Source organism: Scardinius erythrophthalmus, assembly GCF_964197995.2.
Source record: "Scardinius erythrophthalmus genome assembly, chromosome: 1".
Classification (NCBI taxonomy): Eukaryota; Metazoa; Chordata; class Actinopteri; order Cypriniformes; family Leuciscidae; genus Scardinius; species Scardinius erythrophthalmus.
In genome coordinates this window covers 2,714,840-2,740,342 of record NC_138221.1, presented here as the reverse complement: position 1 = coordinate 2,740,342, position 25,503 = coordinate 2,714,840, and the positions used below count along the sequence as shown (strand labels likewise).

Sequence of the window (25,503 nt, the reverse complement as noted above, 5' to 3'; positions counted from 1 at the left end):
AAGACAGATTGTTTGACATCCTGCTGGTTATTCTGAGACAGGAAGGATGATACTTGGTTGAAAGCAATTCGTTCAAGTGTTTTCACTATGAAGTGATGTGTTTAATGTGGGTTTTTTAAGCAGTGGAGTTACCCGAGCCTGCTTGAATGCTGTAGGGGAGGGATGCCAGTATGGAGGGATGAGTTGATGAAGTGTGTGAGGTAGAAGTGTGGGAGAGACGGCTTGTAGAAGGTGTGAGGGGACGGAGTATAGAGGGGACGGGGTCTAGAGGGCAGGTGTTAGGATGACTGGAGATTAGGCCCAAACTTGAGGCACGATGCGTCCACTGAAAGAGTAGATAAGACAGATCGCCAACTCTCTGGACCGATGCCAGAACCAGCAGAAGGGCAGTCTTTAAATTCATCAACTGGGTTCAGAGATGATCACGGCTCTATTGTGGTCAAACTGTGAGTTCTCTCACTCAGCAGTAACATGTTTCCAGACCTCAACAGTGAGATCATAGCTACGAAAACACTACGGAAATCATGTAGTGTCACACTTAGAGCACAGCCCACAGACACCACGCTGTAAAGAGAAATCTATTTATTATAAACATTATCATCATCTGGCAATGGAATTTTTCCAAATAAACCAGGACCCCTCCCGCTTAAATCTAAGGGATAGGGCGTTACTTGTGTATATGTTAAAGTATCATGAACCATGTAATACACATGTTGGCGCTGTCATACTCCTGATAATCTGAGTGTGTAAATCATGCTAGAGTTGATATTTATTGACACTATACCACAGTTAAGTGTCTTTACATATGTGTGAAACATGTCTGAGAAGAGCATATTGTGAACTGCACTGGCTCAACACACATGTACTCTGAACACAAGGATATTCTTTTGCACACGAGAGCATTGCTGTTAGTTTCACTTCCTTATTTTAGCAGTTTCCTGCATGCAGTTAAATTCTAGAAATAAAATCATTACCTTATTTGTGATAAAATTGTTTTGTTACTTAAAAGATATCCACTATCCATGACTCCTGAATTATGAAAAAGTATTTTAAATGTAATTATTAGCATCAGTTCCAGTTTGGTCAAAGAGAAAGTAATTGCACACACTACATGAGCGTCTCTAAAGAAGAGATTAAAGGGGGGGTGAAATGCTATTTCATGCATACTGAGTTTTTTACACTGTTAAAGAGTTGGATTCCCATGCTAAACATGGACAAAGTTTCAAAAATTAAATTGTACGTTTTGAAGGAGTATTTCTGTGCCAAAAATTGTCCTTCCGGTTTGTCACAAGTTTCGGAAAGTTTTTTTCGAGTATTGGCATGTGTGACGTCAGATGTAACGGAATTTCCTTATATGGGTCCTAAGGGCACTTCTGCCGCAATAGCGCGGGCGCGCGCACTCGTAGACCAGAGCAAGAGAGCGAAAGCAGTTCGCCATCAAAGCGCCCTGCCCGGCTTTTGGGAAGCCAATGTCACCAAAGAAGTGTGTTTTTGGTTGCCAGGGCAAGACAACCCTGCACAGATTCCCAAAGAACCCGGCGTTATGGCACCAGTGGATGGAGTTTGTTTTTCCTGAGCATAAACGGAGTTGTGTAGACTGTTTGTTCCCTGCATTTCGACGATGATTGTTTTATAAACAAAGCCCAGATCGACGGATTTGCAGATCGTCTAATGCTTAACCTGTTAAGCTGCAACCCCATTTTTAAAAAATCCCCAGAAATTACATACCCAAACTGAAACAGATACAGTTCATGAACCCTTTGCACTAAAAGCACAAGTATGATCTCATTTGAAAGCTGACACCTGGCAGTTTATTGTAAATGTAGAATTAATTATTGTCATAATGAAAAAAATTGTTATAAATAGCTTCAAAGTTTTGTAAAGTTATTAGAAATTATTTTTTATGAAACATCCTTATGAAAATAAAATTGAAGTTGGCACTGCAGCAATCTAGAAATGCACTACAGCCAAAGCCACATGTCTAAACATTTTATGTTTAAAATCGGAAGATAATAAGTCCAAAACTCTGTATTTAGTTAAATGTTTTTCAAGACCATGTCAATGACTTTATTTGGATTTGACGCTAAAATGCTACTGATGTTTATTGTCATCTTCTAAGCATCTATCCAGTATATTGTCTCTATTGTTTTGTGGTGCAGACAAGCCCCATTCAGTCTCAGTCTCCCCCTGCACACATTCACACCTCTCCAGCCTGGTTATGGCTCTAAATATGCATTTCTTTTGTCTGCATTATAGTTACTAACGACTGGCTATTCACAGGCTATTCATAGGGTTTCAGTCCCTAATTTCTTTTCTCAAAGTTCACCTCACATTTAAACTGTATCAAATGCATTTCTTGAATAAAGAAACTTTCAGTAAGCATTCAAAACATCATAAAAGTATAAATTTCTAGGTTGCAGGTGCACCTAGGGCTAGCTAGCATGTTAGCTTAGCACACCATCAATACATGACAATTTATGAGATTAAAACCATGTTTGTGCTTCAAACTTAATTTATAACGCAAGTCGAGTGTTTTAAATAATCTTCTGTGATCTAATTTGGCTTCAGATAAAAAGATCAGACAGAAAATATACTATTGTATGGTATTCTGCACAATGACAGTCTATATAGATTAGCATTACATTATAAAGACAATCTATTATTATGGAAATACCTGGCATGGCTTGAAAAAACACAGGTAACTCAAATATCATTGCAAACATGTTTATTGTCTTCAAAACATCTTTATCTGCATGTTACAGCGATATCTTGTTAGCTTTGTGTGTATCAGTGACGTCCTGGAATGTCACATGATCATGGCTCTTCTTCATGTTCCATATATGGACTATTATTGTGCATAATAGCGCCCTCAGGCTATTGGTATGAATTGAAAACACAACACATCTCAGTAAGAAGCGCTCATAATGATTACATCGACGCATTTGGGTATAAATTCAATAAATATTATTCCTGTCTATAGAAATCGGATGTAAACCTATGAGAATATATCAATATTTCTCCAAATATGCACATTTTTGAGCTAAAGCCCTGAGGGAAGTTGTTTTGTGTATCGCTGTCATGACGACAGCACGGGAGTTTTTTTATGAATGAAAGCGGCTGACGCGCATAATTCATATCAAAGGTATCGACTCATTTTTTCATTTCATAACTGACACAAATTAAGAAATAACTGTCGCTATAAGTTTCTCAGAATACAATAGTGGTCAAATACTGAAACTTGAGTCTTATATCTTTTTAATGATGTATAGTTTGTCAAGGTATAACATTAAATCTGATAGTAACTTTGAACTATATATAAAAAAAAACGCTTCAGTGCGCCCGCGCACTGGCAACGGTTAACAGGTTAAGGATCGAGCAGTCACAATGATAAAGGTTCGGTGAGTAAAACTGCTTCTATTGTCTCTGTGTGTTACTAGCTCGGCGCGTTAGCACAGCTTTAGCTTCGCCCACACGGCCCGCCTCCAGACGCTCGTTTTTTTCCGGAAAGACTCGGTACAGCCTATCTTTCTTTTATAAATATAATAAAACTAAAGACTTTTTGGAGATATGAAGGATGCAATACTACTCTATAGGTACTCAAGATTAACAGGAGATTGAGTGAAAATGAGTATTTCACCCCCCCTTTAATCTGTCTCAGGGAGTGTTGCTACACATGGATTATAATGTGCTGTTCACTCTGAGGAACAAAGATCAGATCTAGCCTCCTTTATCAACACTACAGATGTTCTGGAAGATAGATCTGGGATGTATTTCTCAAGCACCACTGATTTAACTTCTGCCTCCCTGAACTTCTGGACCACTGTCTCAATGGTGTTATTAAAAGCCCGGAAGACTTTTATTCCTCCTTGAGCCCCAAAAGGTTTACCCACAGATGCCACTCAATGGCAACTATTGCAGGAAGACAGCGGCCGATGGCTCAGGACTTCAGGAGGTTTATGGAGCGCCGGAGCTCCAGGACTGCATCTGGAGACACTCCCTCGCCTTGATGAGGTCCTTCATTTAGTCGGCTTGCAACATCGCCTTGGTGTGCAACAGGAATCTCCTCCAGCCGGGCCCACTGCCACACATGCCTGGCAAGGAATCACTCCTCTAATCTATCTGGAGGAGATTCCTCTTTTCCACCGGCCATGGCAAGGGTCGTCATGTCCAACTCCTGGAGAGAGGGAGGAGACAGGCTTACTTAAAACATCTGTCTCAACTCTCCTCAGAGATAGACTGGGCCAACAACATGCTCTCTGCCGGATCGGACGGGCCTGCCGCTGCTTCTGGTTTGGGCATGAGGAGCTAGCGGCTGAGTTTTGATAAAGGCAGAGATCCGACTCAAACTCCTCCGCCAGCTCCACCTGTGAGCCTCATAAACAAAGCAGTGGGACAGGACCGCTATGTGCAAATGCTTTGCTCCCATCCCTCTTAAAGAGAGCCAGGCGGGAGCGGAGCTTCTTCACTGTGAATCGATCGCACTGAGTACAGCCAGACCCTCGAGAGTTAACCCAGCTTGCTTTGCTCCAAAACAGATCACACATCATCAGGTGTAGTGGAGCATTTCCATGACGTGATGCACTTTTTAACCCAACCATCCATCTGTGTGACACTTTTACAGACAAACAGCTTTCTGAAGACAAAAGAGCTGATGATGTTTTACAGCCTATCAGGGCACCTGTGATGTCATCTGACTGCTGTAGCCAATCAGAAATCTAATTTCTTCTCCCTTCTCCACTCCTCTCCTCATAAACCTGCGCTGGTTTCCAACAGCCGCTCACACCAGATTCAAGGCCCTGATGTTTTCCTACAGAACAACCACTGGCTCTGCTCCTCTACACCTAAACTCACTACTCCAGACCGATGTGTCTCCAGAAGCTTGTGTTCTGCAAGTGAACGGTGTCTTGTGGTGCATCATCTCAAAGAGACACAGAATCACTTTCACAGACCTTCACCTGGACTGTTCCTGCTGGAGGAACGACCTGCCAAACTCAACCTGAGCTGATGAGGCTTTAGCCATCTTCAAGAAACGTCTGAAAACACATATATTTCATCAACACTCGACCCATTAATACTCACACTTACTATTCTATATTACGATACATTACGAGCTCATGAAGGGGAACAAACATCTCAGGAAAGGAGACTTATTAAACACAACTGCAGAGGTTTATTAAGAAAATTATAGCAATCATTCAAAATGAAAAAAGATGCTAAAAACAGGAATGAACAGACAAGATCCAAGAATCCTCAAATCAGCTCCATCACACAGAACAGAGAGAGATTATACAGTCTGAGTCTGTCCATTACTGTATTAATATTATATTTAAAGCAGTTTACATATGAAGCGCAAGAGAATGACTTTCAACACTGTAGGCAAATATATCCATAAAATCCATATAAGTGAAAATAAATCTGGCTTTTTATGTTTAAAAAAAACAAAAAACATTTTAATCTAAACTTGATTATGTCACTATAAGTGCTCAGAGTTTTTTCTCTGTTTTCTGAGAAGAAGAAAATAAAACAATGAACAATCCTCTGTAAGTTTTTGCTATTGTAAATATTGCTGCAGATTGGCTCTAAACTCATCAGTATTTTATTGTAATATTGTCGGCATCTCTATTTCCTCTGGGTGCTTCGAGTCCTTCCTCCCTGCAAAATAAAAGCATTGACTGACCTCTCGTATGTGTTTTTATCATGATTGCAGATTGTTCCAGATCAGATGAGTGTGAATCATCAGATTGTGTGCGGCTCAAAACTCACCAGCTCTTCTTGCACAGATGATCTGAAGAAGAATCACAGTAGGAGCAGCAAACACTGCGATCTCAACAATACTCACAATCACTGCAGGAAACATGAGAGGAAGAAGAGAAACTGTACATGACTGAAGTCAAGGGTATTCAACTATCAACAGTTATTGATGAAGCATTTACAGACTGACTGATAGTTTAATGTTATAAAGCTGTCAGTATAAATGAACGTGTCGTACCTCTGTATAATGATCCAGCAGTCACACTGACTCCAGTTTCTGATGCTGTATCAGCTGGATCTGTGGATCACGTCTGTTAGTTCAGTTCAACACATAATGCCACATATACACAACATCATCATCACATAATACTGGAGCTTCACATCACAGAAATGATGAATATGTGCACGAGTCTGTCATCTATTATCTTCTTACTTCACTCTCAAGCTGTCAGGAGGAGAATGGCAGTAGTTGAGAAGAGACTGTACTGTATTACTGTATAACTGTATTACTGTATAATTTATTCCTGGTTTATATGAGAGTGAAACACAGTTGAGCTTCTGCAAATAAACCTTCAGCTTGAATGAAGGACATAAGCCTTATAATTCCTAAAGCCGACCTCCTACATGGGTCATACTAGGCTTTAATACACTCGTCTGATTTATGCAATATATCATGTATGACCCATGTAGGAGGCCAATATTGGGAATTATAAGGATTGTTATGCAGTTTATGACTTTGACCACTAATATTTTACAACTCCAAAACGTATGAAGCCATCAGAAAGAGTAGAGCCAATCTGTGGAAGTTTTCACAAATCTGTCAGAAAAGAGTGTTTTCTCACCTGAATACTTGACAGTGTATCTGACTGAGGTCTTGAGTTGATTTCTGAGAGTAAGCTGACATCTCCACTCTCTGTTGTCATCTTCATTCAGGAGTGTTGTAGTCAGAGTGAGGATGATACAGCGATCTTGATCTGGATCTGATGATAATAATATCTGATATCTGGAGTCTGTCTTCAGATCAACACCAGCCTGATTCACCCACAACAGCTTAACTCTCCCAGAATAGACCCAATAAGAACAGGAGAATGCAGAATACAACTGACAGGAGAGAGTCACAGAGCGGCCTGGACTGATCTCAGTCTGTGAGGATGAAGATGATGATGATGAAGACACTGAAACTGAACACAAGACACAAATCACAGACTCTTCAATCATCATCTGAGTTTAAAGGGAGAATCTGCCCTTTTTAAATTGACCACATAATCATAAACTTACCATGAAAAACATGCAGATAAATACCAGCATCATCAGTTCCTTGTTGTTCTCCATTCACATATTGTCTGCATCTGTATAATCCAGAATCTTCTTCTGTGACGTTCTTGATGTTCAGAGAGCAGTCAGACTCCAGACTCAGTCTCTCATGTCTCTCTGTGTCGTTCTTCTTTATTCCTCCAGTAATCAGTTCAACTCTCCCTGAATGTCTGTTAGAATAGACCCATGTAGTTGATTTGCAGTCAGAAAGAGCATTATTACAGGACAGAGAGACATTTTCACCAGAACTGATGAACACTTCATCATAAGTCACTCCACTGGTTCCTGAAACACAGTATATCTCAGTGATCATTATGATATATATTAATAAATGACACTATAAAACACACCAGCATAAAAAGCAGAAGTTTTAAATCATAGTATTTTTCCTGACTTAAAGCAAACAACACACTCTCCAGAATAAACTATTAGTCTTTATCAGAGAGCTGTTCAAATCACTGACACACTCTTTATATGAAGATAATTCTTCATCATCAGATGTTTGAGTGACACTATGTCCAGTATCAGGAATAATACAGTATGATCTGTGTGTATCAATACACAACTCTGAGATCACAACGTGAATGTGTGCAAGAATAAACTGAGCATGTTCAAATGAACTCTTTCCAGACTAATTCCACTAAATGTCTTTAGAGAAAATACAGATTTCTTTACCTGTGAGAAGTGAAGAGAGAATGATCAGTCCCAGCAGACACAGATCACACTTATCAGCCATTTTCTGTTTCTGTCAGTCTTCCTCTTCATTATATATAGTTACAGCTCCTCCTTTAAACATCATCAGCTCTTCCTGTGGTCATTAACTTCCTCTCATCTGACCAACCAACCATCACTGGTGAAATAAACATAAAGCCTTATGTTCACTGTAAAAAAAAAACCTGTAAAAAAACGGTATTATTCCGGCAGCTGGGGCGCCAGAAAATTACCGTAAAATAACAGGAAAAAACAATCTCGTTAAAATACAGTAATTTTCCATAATTAAATAACAGATTATATCTTTAATATTACATTAAATCTTATGTAATTATTGGGATTTTTAATGTTTTAAAAAGTCATATACACCTTTAAAACAATTAAATACTGTAAATTTAAGGTTTTATAAAATTATTTTATATAATAATGCTGTCTATCTACAGTAATTTTCTTTTAATATAGTTTTTATGTGTAAAATAACAATGAAAATATGTATAAAAATGCACACAAGTACATAAATTCAAATACAAATGTTTGTAAATTTACAGTTTTAATTTTTATTTGTACAGATCCAATTTCACAACATCTCTAATTAAGTTCTTAATAATAGCAAATGTACAGTCAATTTCTTTTAAATTAACTAAATGTATGAGTACAAATTACCTGCATATTTACAGTATTAGTAATTGAACAAACACTAAACATCAAGATAAGTGATTGATAGGAAATAGAAGCTTAGTATATAATTTAGAACATGTAAAAATATCCACAATAAAAAGCAATTACCGTATTCCTTTACAGTATAACTTATTTTAACATTTACAATTACATTTTATCCAAAGTGACTAACCAATTAAGATAATAATTAAAGATAATAAAAAGCAACAAGTGCAGTGACAAGTCCCAGTTAGTCTAGCACAGTACACATAGAAAGGTGTTTTTTTTTTTTAACAAAGATTTAGTATTATTGGGTGAAGTGTTTATGAAAAAGATGGATCTTTAGCAGTTTCTTGAAAATGTGTTGCGTTGCGCCGGTCATTCCACCACCAGGAAACAGTCCAGGTAAATGTCAGTGAAAGTGGTTTTGTGTCTCTTTGGGATGATGGCACCACAAGGCGCCGTTCACTTGCAGAACACATGCTTCTGGAGACACATAGATCGGAAGCAGTGAGTTTAGGCATAGGGCTACCTTTAAAGACAACTCTTGCTGCAGCATCTGGATCAGTTGCAGAGGTTTGACTGACACTGGAAGAGCTGCCAGGAGAGCATTACAATAGCCCAGTCTGGATAGAACAAGAGAGTTGTGTAGCTCCGATAGGAAGGGCCTGATCCTCCTAATGATAAGGCAAATCAGCAGGATCACAGCAAGTATGTTTTGGCTGAAAGCTGAACCATAAGCAGTTCTGTCTTGGCAAGGCTGATTTAAAGGTGAAGGTCATTCATCCAGCAAGAATTTTCCATCAGGTAGGCTGAGATGCGAGCAGCAACCGTCAGATCATCTAGCTGGATTAAAAGATATGTGTCATTAAGATAGTAGTGATAGGAAAAGTCATGTTTCTAAATGACAGAGCCCCACTAAGCAAAATGATGTCCGAAAGACGTCTTTTCAATGTCTTTGTTACAAAAATCGAAGGTTGAAATGCCGTCCACTGAGGAGCCTGAATGAAAGTTATGACGTCTTTTTTTGACGTGTTCTGCACGTCCGATATAGATGTTCATCGAACCTTCGTACAAGGTTAAAACTAGTTAAAATGTGGCCATTGTGGACATATTTCAACATCATTTATGGTCTCATTTAGACATAATTACTTTGATTATTGCTGTTAGATGATCTTAGTGAGAATGAACAGAGGTTTAGATGTTGATATTTGTTTAATTTGAAGTGTCACCATTGTGGTGATCAATGTTTGCTTTAGTTGGGCTCTTGGTCCCCGTTCCTTTTATTTTAACTTTTCTTTGGCTGCTGTAACAGTGTGTTTGTGTAACACAATTGTTGTGGCAGAGAAAGCCTAGAAAAAGTTTGAGGTGTTATCAGCTCAATGTTGATGACTCCATAATCATCACAAAATGGGCCTTTAATATTGTGTTTAAAGTTTTGTGTTTATATTTGCCATTAATAACCAACAACCTGCATTATTGGTGCCAAAAACATTAAAATGATCACTTATTTGAAGGTGTATAAAAACCATGTGCACATGATGTTTTGAGCAAGAGTATCATACAGTCACACACAGACATCAAGATTGTGCATATGATTTCCAACAATGGTGACAATTTAAAAAAAAGCTTCATGCTGCAATGCATGATGGGTAGCTTTCATAGTACAAAACTCATCCTTAATTCCCAAGCTTTTTTTGGTTGTCACCGTTGTTGTGATTCATATCCAAAATCTTGATGTCTGTGTGTGACTGTATGATACTCTTGCTCAAAACATAATGTGCACATGCTTTTTATACACCTTCAAATAAATACACCTTCACCAATAATGCAGTTCCAAAAGGTTGGTGGTTATTAACGGCAAATATAAACACAAAACTTTAAACACAATATTAAAGGCCCATTTTTGTGATAATTATGTCATCATCAACATTGAACTGATAACACCTCATACTTTTTCTAGGCTTTCTCTGCCACAACAATTGTGTTACACAAACACACTGTTACAGCAGCCAAAGAAAAGTTAAAATAAAAGGAACGGGGACCAAGAGCCCAACTGAAGCAAACATTGATCACCACAATGGTGACACTTCAAATTAAACGAATATCAACATCTAAACCTCTGTTCATTCTCACTAAGATCATAAGACAGCAATAGTCAAAGTAATTATGTCTAAATGAGACCATAAATGATGTTGAAATATGTCCACAATGGCCACATCTGAACTAGTTTTAACCTTGTACGAAGGTTCGATGAACGTCTATATCGGACGTGCAGAACACGTCAAAAAAAGACGTCATAACTTTCATTCTGGCTCCTCAGTGGACGGCATTTCAACGTCTGATTTTTGTAACAAAGACATTGAAAAGAAGTCTTTCAGACATCATTTTGCTTAGTGGGTAGTTAAAAAAAAATGAAAAAAAGAAAGATGGGTGGAATCTAACACAATCGTAATCTTGCTGTAGCAAATCCAAACCTTGTGCATACTTTTAGTGCAATCATTTGGAATCAGAAGACTGTTATGAACATATGGAATCAGAACTGTTATGATTTTTATGTTTTAGTGAATTCTTCCCATACCTTGTTTGCCATGATCATCTGCTTTCCACGTGACCTGAAATCACACACACACACACACACACACACACACACACACACACACACACACACACGTTATTTTAAAACTCAGTATTAGATTTACACATGTCAGAATATGTTCCATTGGGACAATGCAAAAACTCAAATGACTATGATCTTGAAGCTGAGCTGGAAAGGCTAACAGTAATATTTTGAGCTGCCATGTGATTTTAGCTAAGTTACATTTATAGAAAGTAATGTTAAATGAATATGATTTACTGTGACCTAGCTGCACACCTAGGTCCTAGGGGTTCATCATGTTGTATTCATATTCTAGTCTTCCTGTTCTAGGCTTTCCTGTATCATTAACAAGTACGTTAAGTTACAGTATTTCGATTTCTTAACGGTCTTAATAAAGTTAGTCATGTTAACTATTACGAAATAAACAAAAGAAACACGGTAGGCCTATTTTTAGTAAAACTGTGGCTATTAACGTTACAATGGTAAAAAATCAGCTAAAAACGTGTTTACTACAATTTTATTATAATAAAATAAAGTATGTTTTTTAAGAGAAAAGTTTTCAGCTTCCAGACAGTGTTTCAAAATATCCCGCCATTTATTGGTTTAATGTTACTGACTATCATAACGAAGATTTTATACACAATTATGGACTTTAATATGAATAACAAGTCTACAAAAGATTGTTTTAGGTCTTTAAGTTAACAAGTAGAGATGTGGGTTGGGTTCAACTGATCTTTCTTAACACAGATCGATAATTAAAAAACGCATGCTGCATTTTCAGTGTTTTGCCCTGACCCAGTTATAACTGAACATCATTTAAGAATGCTAACGTTAGCATGGAAACTGTCTAACCACTTAACACAAATGTAATATAAAATATCGTACACACATGTAGTATGAGACTCTTACCTCAGCCGTTGATCGGTCGGGATGAGGTCTGCTGTGACGACGAACCAGGCTCACTGAAAAAGGGCGCGTTATTTCTGGACTGACACCCAGACTACAAACAACTAATATGTGTTCAGCGCTCCTGCTCACAGCTGGCTGCTTCTGTCGAATACGATTATAGCTTTGAACCACTGTGATCACAATCCACGACTACTTCACGAGCGTAGACTGAAACTTCAAATCTCCCGCTTGCCCTTGACACAGATCGACGACAGAGACAGACCTGTAGCTAACTGTTGTGGGCGGGACTAGCAGCAAAGAAACGTAATGGCGGATAATTTGAATCTGCGCGCGCGCGGGCACACACACACACACACACACACACACACACACACATACATACATACAAACGCACACAAAGCCACGCAGATTTGGAAAAACGATTCATAAAAGACATAAAATATAGGCCTATATGAAATTTACGGGCAAATACAAATGATGATCAAAATGAACATCTATTTGCAAGACAAAATTAAAAGACTATAAATAATTAAATAGGCTTGCCTAATGTGTGTACAAATCTTAAAACTCACTTTAACCCCCACATGCTTAATAATCTTTAAGGAAAACATGTTAAGTGACTGCTGATTTCTGCAGTTATACCTTATTTTCTTTGTTTTCTAATTCCACAGAAATAATCTGTAAAATATTACTTAATTTTTTATGTAAAATTACACATAACCATATAAAATTACAGAGAATTTCCTTTAAAAAACGTAAAATTAATGTAAAACCAAAATAAAAGCAATTACCTGTAAATTTAATAGTGGACCTTTAAATTACAACAAATATCTGTAAAATAACAGGTATTCACTGTATAATGACAAAACGGCAAAATTCTGTAAAAAAATACAGACCGTTTCCTGTAAATTTACAGTTTTTTTTTACAGTGTTGCAGTGCATGATGGAACCACCAATCAAAGCTCATCCATGTCCCCCAAAATAATCATTATTGCTAATATAGCGTATAACTGTTGAGCTGAGTGAACCTGAAGGTAGTGATGGTGAGATGAAGCTTCATGAAGCTTTAAAGCTTTCCAGCCTGATGTGTGTAAAAGTGGTTGATTTCTTCAGGTCTCGAATGCACACAGCGACACCTGCTGGTCAGTGCTAATATCATGCAGAACAAATCCTCAGTGGTGTGTTATGGAAATTAATTTGACTTCATGCAGGGCTGCCAATGCTGAGAATCACGCAATCGACACTTTTCACTCGCTCTCACGACACACATCCAGTTTCTCACGCAGAGGAAAATCATGAAGCAAAGAGGACTGACACCGACAGACAAGGTTACTATTGATATGAAACCCCTTGTGAAAAAAAATGCACTTTAGTGTACTTTTATAAAGTGTACTTATTATACAAATAATATACTTTAAATGTATACACTTAAGTGTAACTCAAATGCAATGTTTTCACCGGTCTGAATGTACATTAGTATAATTGATTTGAAATATATCACATATTAAGTTGAAATAAAATGCAATAAGTTGTCATTAAGAGTGATTTTTTTGGTACCACTTAAGTGGGACTTTAATACAACTTTATATTTACTTTCATAATTGCTTCTAGTGTCTTTAAAATTGATTTAAAGTGCACTGCTCAATGCATTGACAAGCAATTAATGTGAACTAAAATGTACTTTAATGTCAGTTAACAATACACTTAAGTGTGAATTAAATGTAATGTCACCGCTTAAGTGAATTTTATTTGTATTTAATTTCAAATGTATCACAAATTAAGTTAATATTAAATGCAATTAGTTGAACTTTTGAATGCTTTTTTAAAACATAAATGGGACTTTAATACATATTTAATAAGTACTTTCAGTGTATTTAAAATATAGTTAAAGTGTAGTTTAATGAACTGACAAGCAATTCATGTGAACTAAAATATACTTTAATGTCAGCTAACAATACACTTAATTGTGAATTAAGTGTAATGTTTTCTACAAACGTATTGCATGTAATTGATTTCAAATGTATCACAGATTAAGCTCAAATTAAATGAAATTAGTTGAAATTAAGAGTGCTTTTTTGGAACAACTTAAGTGGGACTTTCATACATTTTTATTTGAACTTTGAAATATGATAAAATTGTACTTCCAAATATACCGACAAGCAATTAATGTGGACTAAAATATACTTTAATGTAATATACATGTACACTATTATATAAATACATTTGTAATTAAAAAAAAAATTATAAAGTTGCAATTTATTTCAAATTTGAATAAAAAAATCTTAACCTAGTTACAATCAACACAAATTCAATTTAAATGTCAGTAACCAACCAGTTAACTGGTCCCATTAACTTCCATAGTAGGGAAAAAAAATACTATGGAAGTCAATGGGATCAGTTAACTGTTTCGTTACTGACATTTTTTTAAATATCTTCCTTTGTGTTCAGCAGAAGAAATAAATTCATACAGGTTTGAAACAACTTTTGAGGGCGAGTATGATGACAGAATTTTCATTTTAAAGTGAACTATCCCTTTAACTCATTTATAAAGAGTCTGGAGGACAATGATGCTTATTATGCACAATCATTTTCTCCCTCATACAAAGGTACCTAAACCTATCCATCACAGAAAACATTTAGCATTTTTACATTTTCAGAAAACATCATTCTGTGTGGATTTATAAGATTGTTTGCATGTAATTTACTGGTATTACTATACTTTTGGGGTAATTTGGTCCCCATAACCTATGGATTACCAGTACACACATCATTTTAGAAGCAAACACACAGTACCTCAAACACACAACCCATGAATTAATACAAACAAAATGTGAAGAAAAGTATCATTCCATGTACAACACTAAGATTCAAACGGGTAATGCTTTACAAAAAGGTATTATTAGTTAACTACTTCAGTTAACATGAACTAAGAATGACTAATACTTTAAGCATTTATTAGTCTTAGTTAATGTTAATTTCAACATTTAATAATGCATTATTATATTCAAAAGTTGTGTATTAAAATTAGTTAATGCACTGTGAACTCACATGAACAATGACTATAAATTGTATTAACTAACTTAAACTATATTTTAATTAACTAATATTAACAAAAATGTATAAATACTGTAAAAAAAAAAGCTCATTGTTAGATCATGTTGGCTAATACATAAACTAATATTAACATAGCACACTTTACATAGCACCAACATTAAACAGGACAAAATGCTTACTCCAGCATTACAGTGAATATAAGTTTGTCTAAAAACAAAACAAAAACTGAAGAAATCCAAAGGCACAAAAACAAGAAAACCAAAATCATGTCACCAATTTTTTTGAAGTTGTTGGAAAGTGCTGTTTATGTCAATGTCCCAGAAGCTCTCCAGAGTAAATGTGAATGGAAATGTTCCAAAGAGGCAGAAAAGTCAGAAAAAATACCTTGAGGGGGGGAAAAAAAACAGAAGGAAAACATTTGTTTATAAAACAGATCCAGTCCATTATTATATTTGTCTCGAATGAAATTGATATACAGTTGTGCTTTAAAGTTTCTATAGACCTTGCAGTATCTGCAAAATGTTAATAATTTTAGCAATAAGAGGGATCACAAAAATGTATATGTTCTCTTTTTATTTAGTACTACCCTGATGAAGCAGTTTATTCTGCAAAACGTACGTAAACTTTTGACTGCTAACTGTTGATGAATGTGTGATGAATTACCTCAGTCATCAGGGTCACATCGTAGTGCTGGGCAAGGCTCTATCTATTTCCCACAAACACCAGGATTCCACTGACCACACCATCTTCACTGACACTGGGCTTAAAGTGATTAAAAATAGAGAACATTTGTATTGCTACTTTACAGGGAATTAAACATAACTTATCAATTACACAAATATAGATAAATGACCCATGCAAACCCAAGACCCATGCAAATTGAGAAAGGTAATCTTGAATATTAAGCTTGCCGCACATAGCTATCTTCATGAAGGATGTTTCTGTAGGCTATTTACCACAGTTGACACAGCAATGCTGCAGTCTTCTTCCTTTGGTTTGTTACCTGTAAAATACATGGTGATTATAGGGGCATATGTAAATGCACAGGTGGAAAAGATTCAAAGCATTAAAGCTATAGGGATAGTTAGTGACTTGATAGTAGTGTTTTGGCTTGATCAAGGTGTTCTGTCTTGGCAATACATTTTGTACAGACTCTTGTACATCGACTCAAATGAGTCAAAAGCATATTTTATGCATATAACAATTATGTTGACTGAACATGTTATGCATAAGATCCTTATGAACATATGTAAACCATACATATTTAACATTCATTTTTCTTTCTGCAGCGGCAGGAAATAACACAGTATAACATCAGCTGAATGTATGTCTGAAACATTTGCCTGAGAAAGTGCATCCGATCTTTATATGTATACATAACTTAATAAACCAAACACAATTTTAGAGTAAATTCATAATGAACAATATAACCTTGTAAATGGAGTCAATTTGAATCGAATAAACCTGTTGATTACTTTACCTGTGTGAATCCTTTACCTGTGTGAAAAATAAATCAGTGTTTACAACATTTATAAACATATGTAAACCATACATATTTAACATTCATTTTGGTGGCGCGAGCCACCAGTTACAGTTACATAAATCAACTATTTAAATGTACATTCATACATCTTATTATTCAGACATATTGTAATAGTTACTTAGTGTGTCAATAATTAATGGTTAATTCAGGTAGTTATAAAGCATTTAGTTGTGGTCAGTTAACTTTTTTTGTGAGCTCATCTAAAGTGAGGACTAGTTATGCCTTGTAAAGCTTTTACAAAGGAGATTTTACTGTTATCTTCTAAACAGAAAAAGGAAACAAACACAACACAGAGATACAGAACATAGAAATATTTAAGATGTATGAATGTACATTTAAATAGTTTATTATTTACTTACACTTTCTAAGTGATCTTATGAACCACTGACAACAACTCCTAAATAACCGGTTAGTAAATAATGCAATACTTCATTTAGAAATGATAAATTGATCATTAAAAAGTGAGAAAATACAATTATTAAACACATTATAGATATGCTTATAAATAAAAAAAATAAAGCATTTATAGCTGTATTTATAAACTGATAATTAATGTCGATCCATGCTTTATAAATGATGAATTAACTGTTTACTAATGTTTAACTAATGATTAATAGCGTGCAGTTATTATAAAGTGTTACCGAACCACAATTCAACTTTAAAAGCGTAAGAAAGAAAAAGAAACAAGAAAGAAATCCGCACTTTTTAAATATGCGGCAATGTGTGCAGTGTGTGTGCGTAAGAGTGGTATGTGCGAATGTTCGCTAGATAAGACCCCATTCCTCAGCTGGGATCGTGCAGAGCCCTTTGAAACACTTCAGAGCCCTTTGAAACTGCATTGATTTGGACTTCAGCAATTTGGTGACCGTTGAAGTCCATCGTGTGGAGAAAAATCCTGAAATGTTTTCCTAAAAAAAATATATATTTTCCACTGAAGAAAGAAAGACATGAACATCTTGGATGGCATTGGGGTGAGTGTATGATCAGGACATTTTCATTTTGATGAGAACTAATCCTTTAAGTAATGGGGGAATGTAGTGTTTGTGTATTAGTCAGGAGATGGCGCTGTAGTCCACATGTTGTCACCTATAAAAGGTGTAGAGTAAGAGCTGAAGTGTGTTGTACATGCTGACCATTATGTAACATCTGGCACTGTTGGATTGCTTTAGGATCTTAATAAATCTATAAGAATTGAGAACTTTCTTGGCCTCATGCTTACCAGGATTTAAACATTACAACATCAGCAATTGCTGGTATACTGGAAATCTCTGAACACATCTAGTGTGTGTAATCAGAAATGTCCTGTATCTGATCATCTCTGTGCATCTCAAGTGTATGGACGTGTACAGGGTTTATATATATATATTTTAGATTTTATATATTTTATTATATATTTTATGGTTTTAGATACATTTCTAGTAGCCTATAACCTACCCTGTGTTTCTGTTTATTTTTGAGACGCGCTCCAGTTCACGGAGACCATGAAAGCTTGCCCTGATTGTTTTATTAGTAGTATTAAGATCCAGCTTGTGTCAAAATGATTGATGGCTTTTTAATTAATTATTATTGATGGGTTTGACCTTTTGACCTTAATAATTTCAACATTATACTTTTGAGTATACATTCATACATTGAGGTAGTGAAGAAAATGATAGACCGGCATTACATACATAAAGTAAAACAATAACGATATTTACAGATTGTTTAACCAGAATAGAAAATCTCTGCAGGCTATCATGTTTTGCTCTAGGGTATAGCTGACCAGACTTGCACCTATTTCACCAATGTCAGTTTTTGCATTTTTTGACACCTGTGACACACAGAGATCTACAAATGTACACATACAGAGTATTTCGATGACTCCGAACTCGCCACTACATACACGCAACACATCCAGAACTTTTCTGAGGATTACGCCGATCGGCTCTTTACCGTTAAAAAAAATGGAGGTAACTCATCTGTCCAAGAATTTGTCAGGCCTCTTACGACATCCATTCATTTTTGAGATTTGTCACACGTTTGATATCCCGAGCACAATGGTTTTTCATATCACACGCAGCATCGATGATCCTGTGCATCAAGCCAACCATCTGGCCTCTAAAATGATCTTTAAACATACAGTCTAGCGTAGCTCTTAAACGACACTCTTTGCCCGTGGCGCACTCACACACCTCCGGCTGCATGTGCACAGCATCGCCAGAACTCAGCGGGAGTCGCTCTCCATCAGGTTTTGCGTCGCCATTTCAGAAGTTTTCAGAAGTTTTTAGATTTTCTAATAGTCCCCTATCCGATGATGAAAAATACTGTTAGTTCCTGGAATCTCCTGAGTGAGTCCTTGCAGCACAATCGTCTAGACCTAGTGCGTTAACGCTCGGAAGTTTGGGTTTTTGGGTCAGAAGCGTGAGTCGAAGAAGTGTAGTTTGCGTCAGGCTCAGACAAACAGGAATGTTGAAGCGGACTTTGACAGTCCATGTAACAACCAGACAATATTCCTTCAACTTTTGATCAATGAGATGATGCAGTAGCACAGCAGTCCACGGCTAGTAGAGCTAGAGCCCTTCAGTTAGGAAAACCGGGTTGTATAGGGGTGTCGTCATCATGACGTCGTAAACAGCTATATAGGATTAAAGCCACATTGAATCAGAAGTAGCATCATGGAGAAGTTATGCATATGCCACCAGAGAGATTACTATTAATAACATCAAAAGAGGTTTTTGTTTTATGTTTGTGAATTGTTCGCAATAAGTTCTGTAACAAACATTACAAACATTAAACAAGTAGCTAGGATGTATTTCAATTTGCGCATGCTTTGAGTTAATTTTACCAAATATTAAGATGTTAAAGTTCATAGCCCTTTAGCGCATTCAAATGTATTGAGTTGAAATTAAAACGTGATATAAATATTGCATAAAACACGTCATTACCGAATTCAGGGGTGTTTAATAGCTTCAGAAGTTATTAAGCACCAGCTGATTTAAGTTTTTCTTCAAACAAAGAGACAAAAGTAATTTTCTGATAAATCATTGTACACATACATGCGTTTTGTTGTATGCACAGATTTTGAGGGTCACTTATAGAAAGATGTGTTCTTGTCTTTGTTTCGTGGCATTTTTAATTTAATAACATACATTTCAACATACAAAACGCACATTCGCAACTCTTGTAAATGTTTTCTTTTGCTGTAGATTAGGTGTGACAAAATATGTTGGCGTGTAAAAATACACCCAAAGATTTAAGCACAACTATTTACACACATACTAAGTAGGAGAATATCTAACTGTATATTGTAGATTGTGAACATTACATTATCTGTTTATTTGGGGTCAGAGAACATCCTTAGCTCATGCATCTCTTTCACGAGTTCACACTTACATACAAAATGAGGGGGTAAAGTTTAATGCGTATTTGGCGTGCTGTCCAGAGGAAGGGCTCCGAGCTCGGAGTTCGGCCCGAACCCAGAGTACTCCCCCCGTATGTAAGTGTTAGGACTAGAAGCGTGAAGAAGGGGTGGTGGGGGAAACTGCAAAACTGTCAATGGATTGAGGTGAGACTGTTGAGTGTATATATACCTCTTACCATTGATTGCTGAGTGCTCTCCACTTGTGTTAATTATCTGAACATGCTCCTCCCGAACTTTGTTAATAAAACCTCATTTAATTTTGTGCTGGATTTAAAAAATAAAGGTATTTGTTAAGGTACAAATCACAAGGGTAAAAATATGTACCCTATGCCAAGGGTATACCCTTGAGGGTACAGGCCCAGTGAGTGTAGTATACTGTATCTTACAGACTAGGCATCATTTCTTTTGAGGCTCAGTATTTTTCCCAAAATGCATTGTTTTATTGTTTGGTAATCAAAATATCCTGGAATCCATATCGTTTTGATCAAAATGAATAAATTAAGGAATCAAATTATTTTATTTTGAAAGTGTTTGTTTCTACCAGTAATCTCCACTACAGCAAGGCCATTTTTCCATGATTACTCCATTAATATGCTTACACACACATTATCATGCACACACACACAGATATACACGCATACTAGGGCTGCACGATTCAAACATAAATGCGATCTCATTTCTTAATGATGGCGATTCACTTCCGTGTATTTCCCTTCATTCAGATCACGCTGCGTTCACGCGTTACTGGTCACACTCACACAATAACAAAATATGGTTGTGATGGCTGAGGAACATCAACAGAGATCGGCTCTCTGCAGAAAAAGCAGCCAATTACAATTCCCTTGTTGTTCTACCTAAGTTAATGAAAAGTTTATGATAATAATAATAATATTCAAGTTGTACCGGCAAAAGTGCGTGTTCAGTGCTGTTCGCGAGTGTCACGAGTCACCACAGCAATCAACCACTTACGTTTCTGAGGTAAATTGTAACCTACAGCTCCTGCACTGGGATTCAAGCCAATAGAACAGCAGCGAAAATGTAAAAGTAGGCTATATAAACTTTAATGTATCCTTTTATTGAAACGGGTGCTTTGCTGTGCTTTTACTTTCACTTTTGCCGCAGAGACAATTTTATGTCCTATAAATGTGTCGTATTTTTGATAATCCGCGCAGATTTCAGTTGATGATTCTGTTTAAAGTTAATAACAAATCATGAATGAAAGAGAAAGAAAAGAGAAGAATGTGCTTTATATTGAAAAGAAATATTAAAAGCACGATAAGTCGCGAAAGAGAACTGAATTATACGGATAGGATGCTGTGCGCGCTCCGAGCGAAACACGGACAAGCAGTCATTAGCTGTGTCCCAATGTGAAGGCTGCATCCTCCAAAGGCCGTATTAGAAGGCCGATTGCGTCACAGCGGCGCGACGAAGGACGTCCCAATTCAAAGGCTGCATCCTTGGAAGGTCGTATTCGAAGGACGGTTGCGTCATCGCGACGCGACGAAGGCTACCCTGATTCAAAAGCGACGCCAAATGCGCCCTTCGTTTCCCCGTGAAAGAAAGGATACATAAATGGACACTTAGTGGCCTATCCAACCCTATCCTACCCCATAACTCAGTACGCGCTGTTGACGACAGCATTTATTTATTTATTTTTAAAGGCGGTCGAGACTAGAGATCGGTGGTGGACAGCAAATTCAAATTTAAATGTAAGTATTATGTTTTCATTTACTCAAATAGCTAGCGAAACCAGAGTTAAAGTTTATTATAAACTTCATCTTAACTCCTTCATCACCATTGCGTGGCTTCATTTGTCAGGTAGTTTTAGGCAAAACTTGTGGTAATAACGTTATTAGTTTAAAGACCTATTTGTAATATTTGCTCTAGTCTATCTCACTTGTGTATTATAAGAAATATCACTCACCCTATAAAGCCTAAAACAATAAGAAAAGCAGTAGATAAGGCAATGGGGTTTCACACACAAGAAGAGGAGGAGCCAGGGGCAGCAGCACGAAGGTGGCGAGACAGAGAGGACGAGTTTTTGGACTTGATTAGAGAAGACATGGGACTGCAGAGGCGAGGAGAGCACAGGAGAGGATGGACAGGCTGTTTTCTCTTCTTGAAAGAATGATTGAGAAATATATATATTTAACTTTTTTCACTTATATTTTTTAAAAGGAAAAAAAAAATCTGTACATTTATTTATTTTTATGCAACTTTAAATGTGTAAATAAAAGAGAATTCATTGCTCTGAACATTGTTTATTTTTGTAATGACAGTCATAATTTCTACATCAAACAAATTATTCTATACCTTTTTCCCCCAACTATTTACAACATATGTTTAACATCTCAAAATCAACATAAACATTTAAATTTACAGTACATAAAATAAGAAAAAATGATGTAGACTTGTATTGAGCTGAGCAGGGAGACCCTGGTGTGCTGCTGGACCGGGATGGGCTCCACAATAGAGACCCTGGTAAGGCCTCCTGCTGGTGGGACATCATCTGGGACTACTTTTGAATATTTTCAAGGTTGATACATTTAAACTATTTACTTTTGTGTAGTTTAATGTAAAACAATGCATCATATTGTAAAAGAATAATTTTGTAGTGTTGCTGTCCTGTGTGGGAAAATTACTTCGAGTATTAACGAAGTATGTAGTTCCTTACATACCACCACTGGTTATTTTGAAAATTAAAGTAACAAAATGTAGGCTTATTGCCACAATATTAACAAATTGTTGCTAACTACAGCTCCGTCCCATTTCAAAGGGCGCATCTGAAGCGCTCGGACCGGTCTAGCCTACGGAGGACTGTTCTTGTCGCCTAGCAACAGTGACTGACAGCTGCCGATGACGAGCAGGAGTAACATTCGCACTGGACTTTTTATATTCAACTGGGTTTTATATTCAAATACGGTTGAAAACCTTTGTAAATATATTTACCATGGTCCATTTATGTGCATAATAAAAAGAATACACTAGCCTACAAAATCGCATCAAGGTAAGATATAAATGAACATTTGAATCTTCGGCTAAGCCAAAAGTACACGACCTGAAACATCCTTACCATGTCCTCCAGTAAAATATAAAACATAAAAATGACTATAGCCAATTCTGGCTCCATAGCTGTTTACTCAATTATATCAAATGAATTATCAGGATGGCAGCATACTCTCCCACCGGTAATCGGGAACACCTGACTGCGTAATTAGGAAATCCTACGGAGGCTACATGGTGCGTCCTTCGGAGGACGCATAGGCTGCATCATTTGAAGTCTAAAAAGAAACTTTCTTTACTAAAAAGAAAGGTTTTGAACAACTCACTGTGTTTCCGTCCGCCGGCAATTTGTCAGTCAAAAATAGTCGATCTCCGTAACAGGGAGGAGAGTAAAGATGGGGAGCTCCTAAAGCTTAGTTCAAAATAAATTCACGGATAATTTCTCGTTTTGTCGTTAGTGAAAATCAATATTGACCTTGTTTTTGAAAAAGGATCCTCATATAAGAAACAATAGTAATATTCAGAGTCGGTTCATTTGCATTCGGAGATCGACTATTTTCCTAATTACGTCTATGTTGAGTCCCCATAGTGATAGGAATACCAGTGTGTGTGCAAAGGGTGGGACTCCATGGGAAGGAATCATGATTAATTTGCTAAATTCTGCAATTTATTGTTTTTAAAAGTGTAGCAAAGATGGGTTTTCCATAGCGATGATGAGATCTCTCAGAGCAATAACAGAAGTTTTGCAATGAATGGGTGATTTCATAACGGATGGAAATTCTTGACTAGATTTCCCAATTATCAAGTGGCTTCATCTGAATTTCTCAGCAGTAAACATATCATTAAATGCATTTAGTTACAATGCATATATATATATATAAATATTTTTTTTTTCATATTTCAAAACATTGTATGAGTCCAGTCATCAAGCACAGAAAACAGAAAGACAATGTGCTGTACAAATCAGTAACAGAAACAGAACCCAAGAATAAAGCAGAACTGATGAATGATATACTGAAACACAACATTTCAGTCAGTCTCTGTAACTGTCATACAAGACTCCAACTTTACACACACACACACACACACACACACACACACAGTAAGACAGTCCCACTGTAAGACAGCAAAAAGTGTTAGTCACATTGTTCATTACTGGAATATAAATACTGTCTTGGCACTGCACAATAAGACATGTAGTTTTCAGATATGAATGCATTATTTTTTTATTATACCATGGAATAATGATGGTATTGGTTTTAAAACATAATCCATATAATGTATTTTGTACATTATATAATGTAATTGTTTGGAAATATGCATTCAGCAGAGGATTTAGTTATTCACACTGCACTCAGAATGTGTCAGACAGTAACACATTTTTCACTCGTTTGGTTTTGTATTCACAATCAATTTTAATTGAATCATTGTTCAAGACAAAAACAATAATAATGCAGTTCTCAACAAAGGCTAGATAAAAAAGTAAATACTTGAAACTAAGAGTGGTTGAAAATAAGAATAGATCAAAATAAAAAGCACACCACATTTCAAATGAAATTCCAGATTTTCGTATATAGATAGTTTCCTGATAGATTTTCTGGGTATGATTTTGGACTCTCGAGCTCATCAGAACAGAGTATCCAGTTCATTAACGATACACTGGCCTCTTTTGTGAAGAGCGGTCGCCCTGAAAAGGCTTCAGAGACTCTTGGGTCTGATGGCAGCTGCCGCCTGGGTTTGCTGCATATGAGACCATTGCAGCGATGGTTACAGAGTTGTGTAATGGTTACTGACATGGTGTCAGGAATTCAGAAGCTGGGACTACGCCATCTTCCTTGCTTTGCTTATACCTTCAACCTAATTGTTCAGAGGGAATTTGAAGAACATGACGTTTTGGCAGACATCCGTAGCAGAGCCAGGAGACTGGTGACTGGTAAGCAGCACTAAGGCCACTGAAAAGCTAATCCTTGCCTAAGAAAGTATGGGCAGCCAGCCCCTGAAGCTTCTCCATGAAGTGGACACCAGGTGGAACAGCATGCATGATCTGCTGCAAACACTCATTGACCTCAGAGAGCCTGTTGATTCGGCTTTGGCTAGTTTGTCAAGCGACATCATGCCACTTTCAAGTGCTGATTTTGACATCATTTCTGAAAGCCTTGAAGTACTGGCACCCTTCAAGCATAACACTAAAGAGCTCTCTGGGGAGAAGAGAGTGTCAGCTTCAAAGATCATCCCAATCATTAGGATGATTCAGCACAAGGTGACAGAAAAAACAGCCCTGGCAAGAAATGCATCTGCTCCATCCTTAGGGATGGCTCTTCAGCAGTACATCAACAAGCAACAGTAAAGTTCAATCCATCCATGTGTCATGTGGGAGCTCCTGGATAGCTGGGTCAGCGAGACACAACGGCATCAAAGCTATAATGCTGATGCCACCATAGAGGTCAAGAGACACATCAATCATACATAACTCCCTCGAAGCAAGGACCCTCTCAAATACTGGCAGGCCCAAAAATGGTGCAATGAAAAATCACATAGGCCCAATTTATTGGCGTATTAAAC

The 25,503-nt window shown here is 36.8% G+C and overlaps 1 protein-coding gene across 1 annotated transcript; it reads right to left on the bottom strand.

The window, feature by feature from the left end:
• Positions 1–5,152: 5,152 nt before the first annotated feature.
• Positions 5,153–7,828, bottom strand: LOC308701954 (uncharacterized protein). The gene is made up of 6 exons (XM_081384449.1): positions 7,741–7,828; positions 7,030–7,350; positions 6,594–6,932; positions 5,990–6,049; positions 5,764–5,844; positions 5,153–5,652 (listed from the first exon to the last, which is right to left on the bottom strand). The coding sequence occupies exons 1-6, from the start codon at positions 7,799–7,801 to the stop codon at positions 5,597–5,599; spliced, it is 918 nt and encodes a 305-aa protein (XP_081240575.1). The 5' UTR covers positions 7,802–7,828; the 3' UTR covers positions 5,153–5,596.
• Between the last annotated feature and the right edge of the window lie 17,675 nt (positions 7,829–25,503).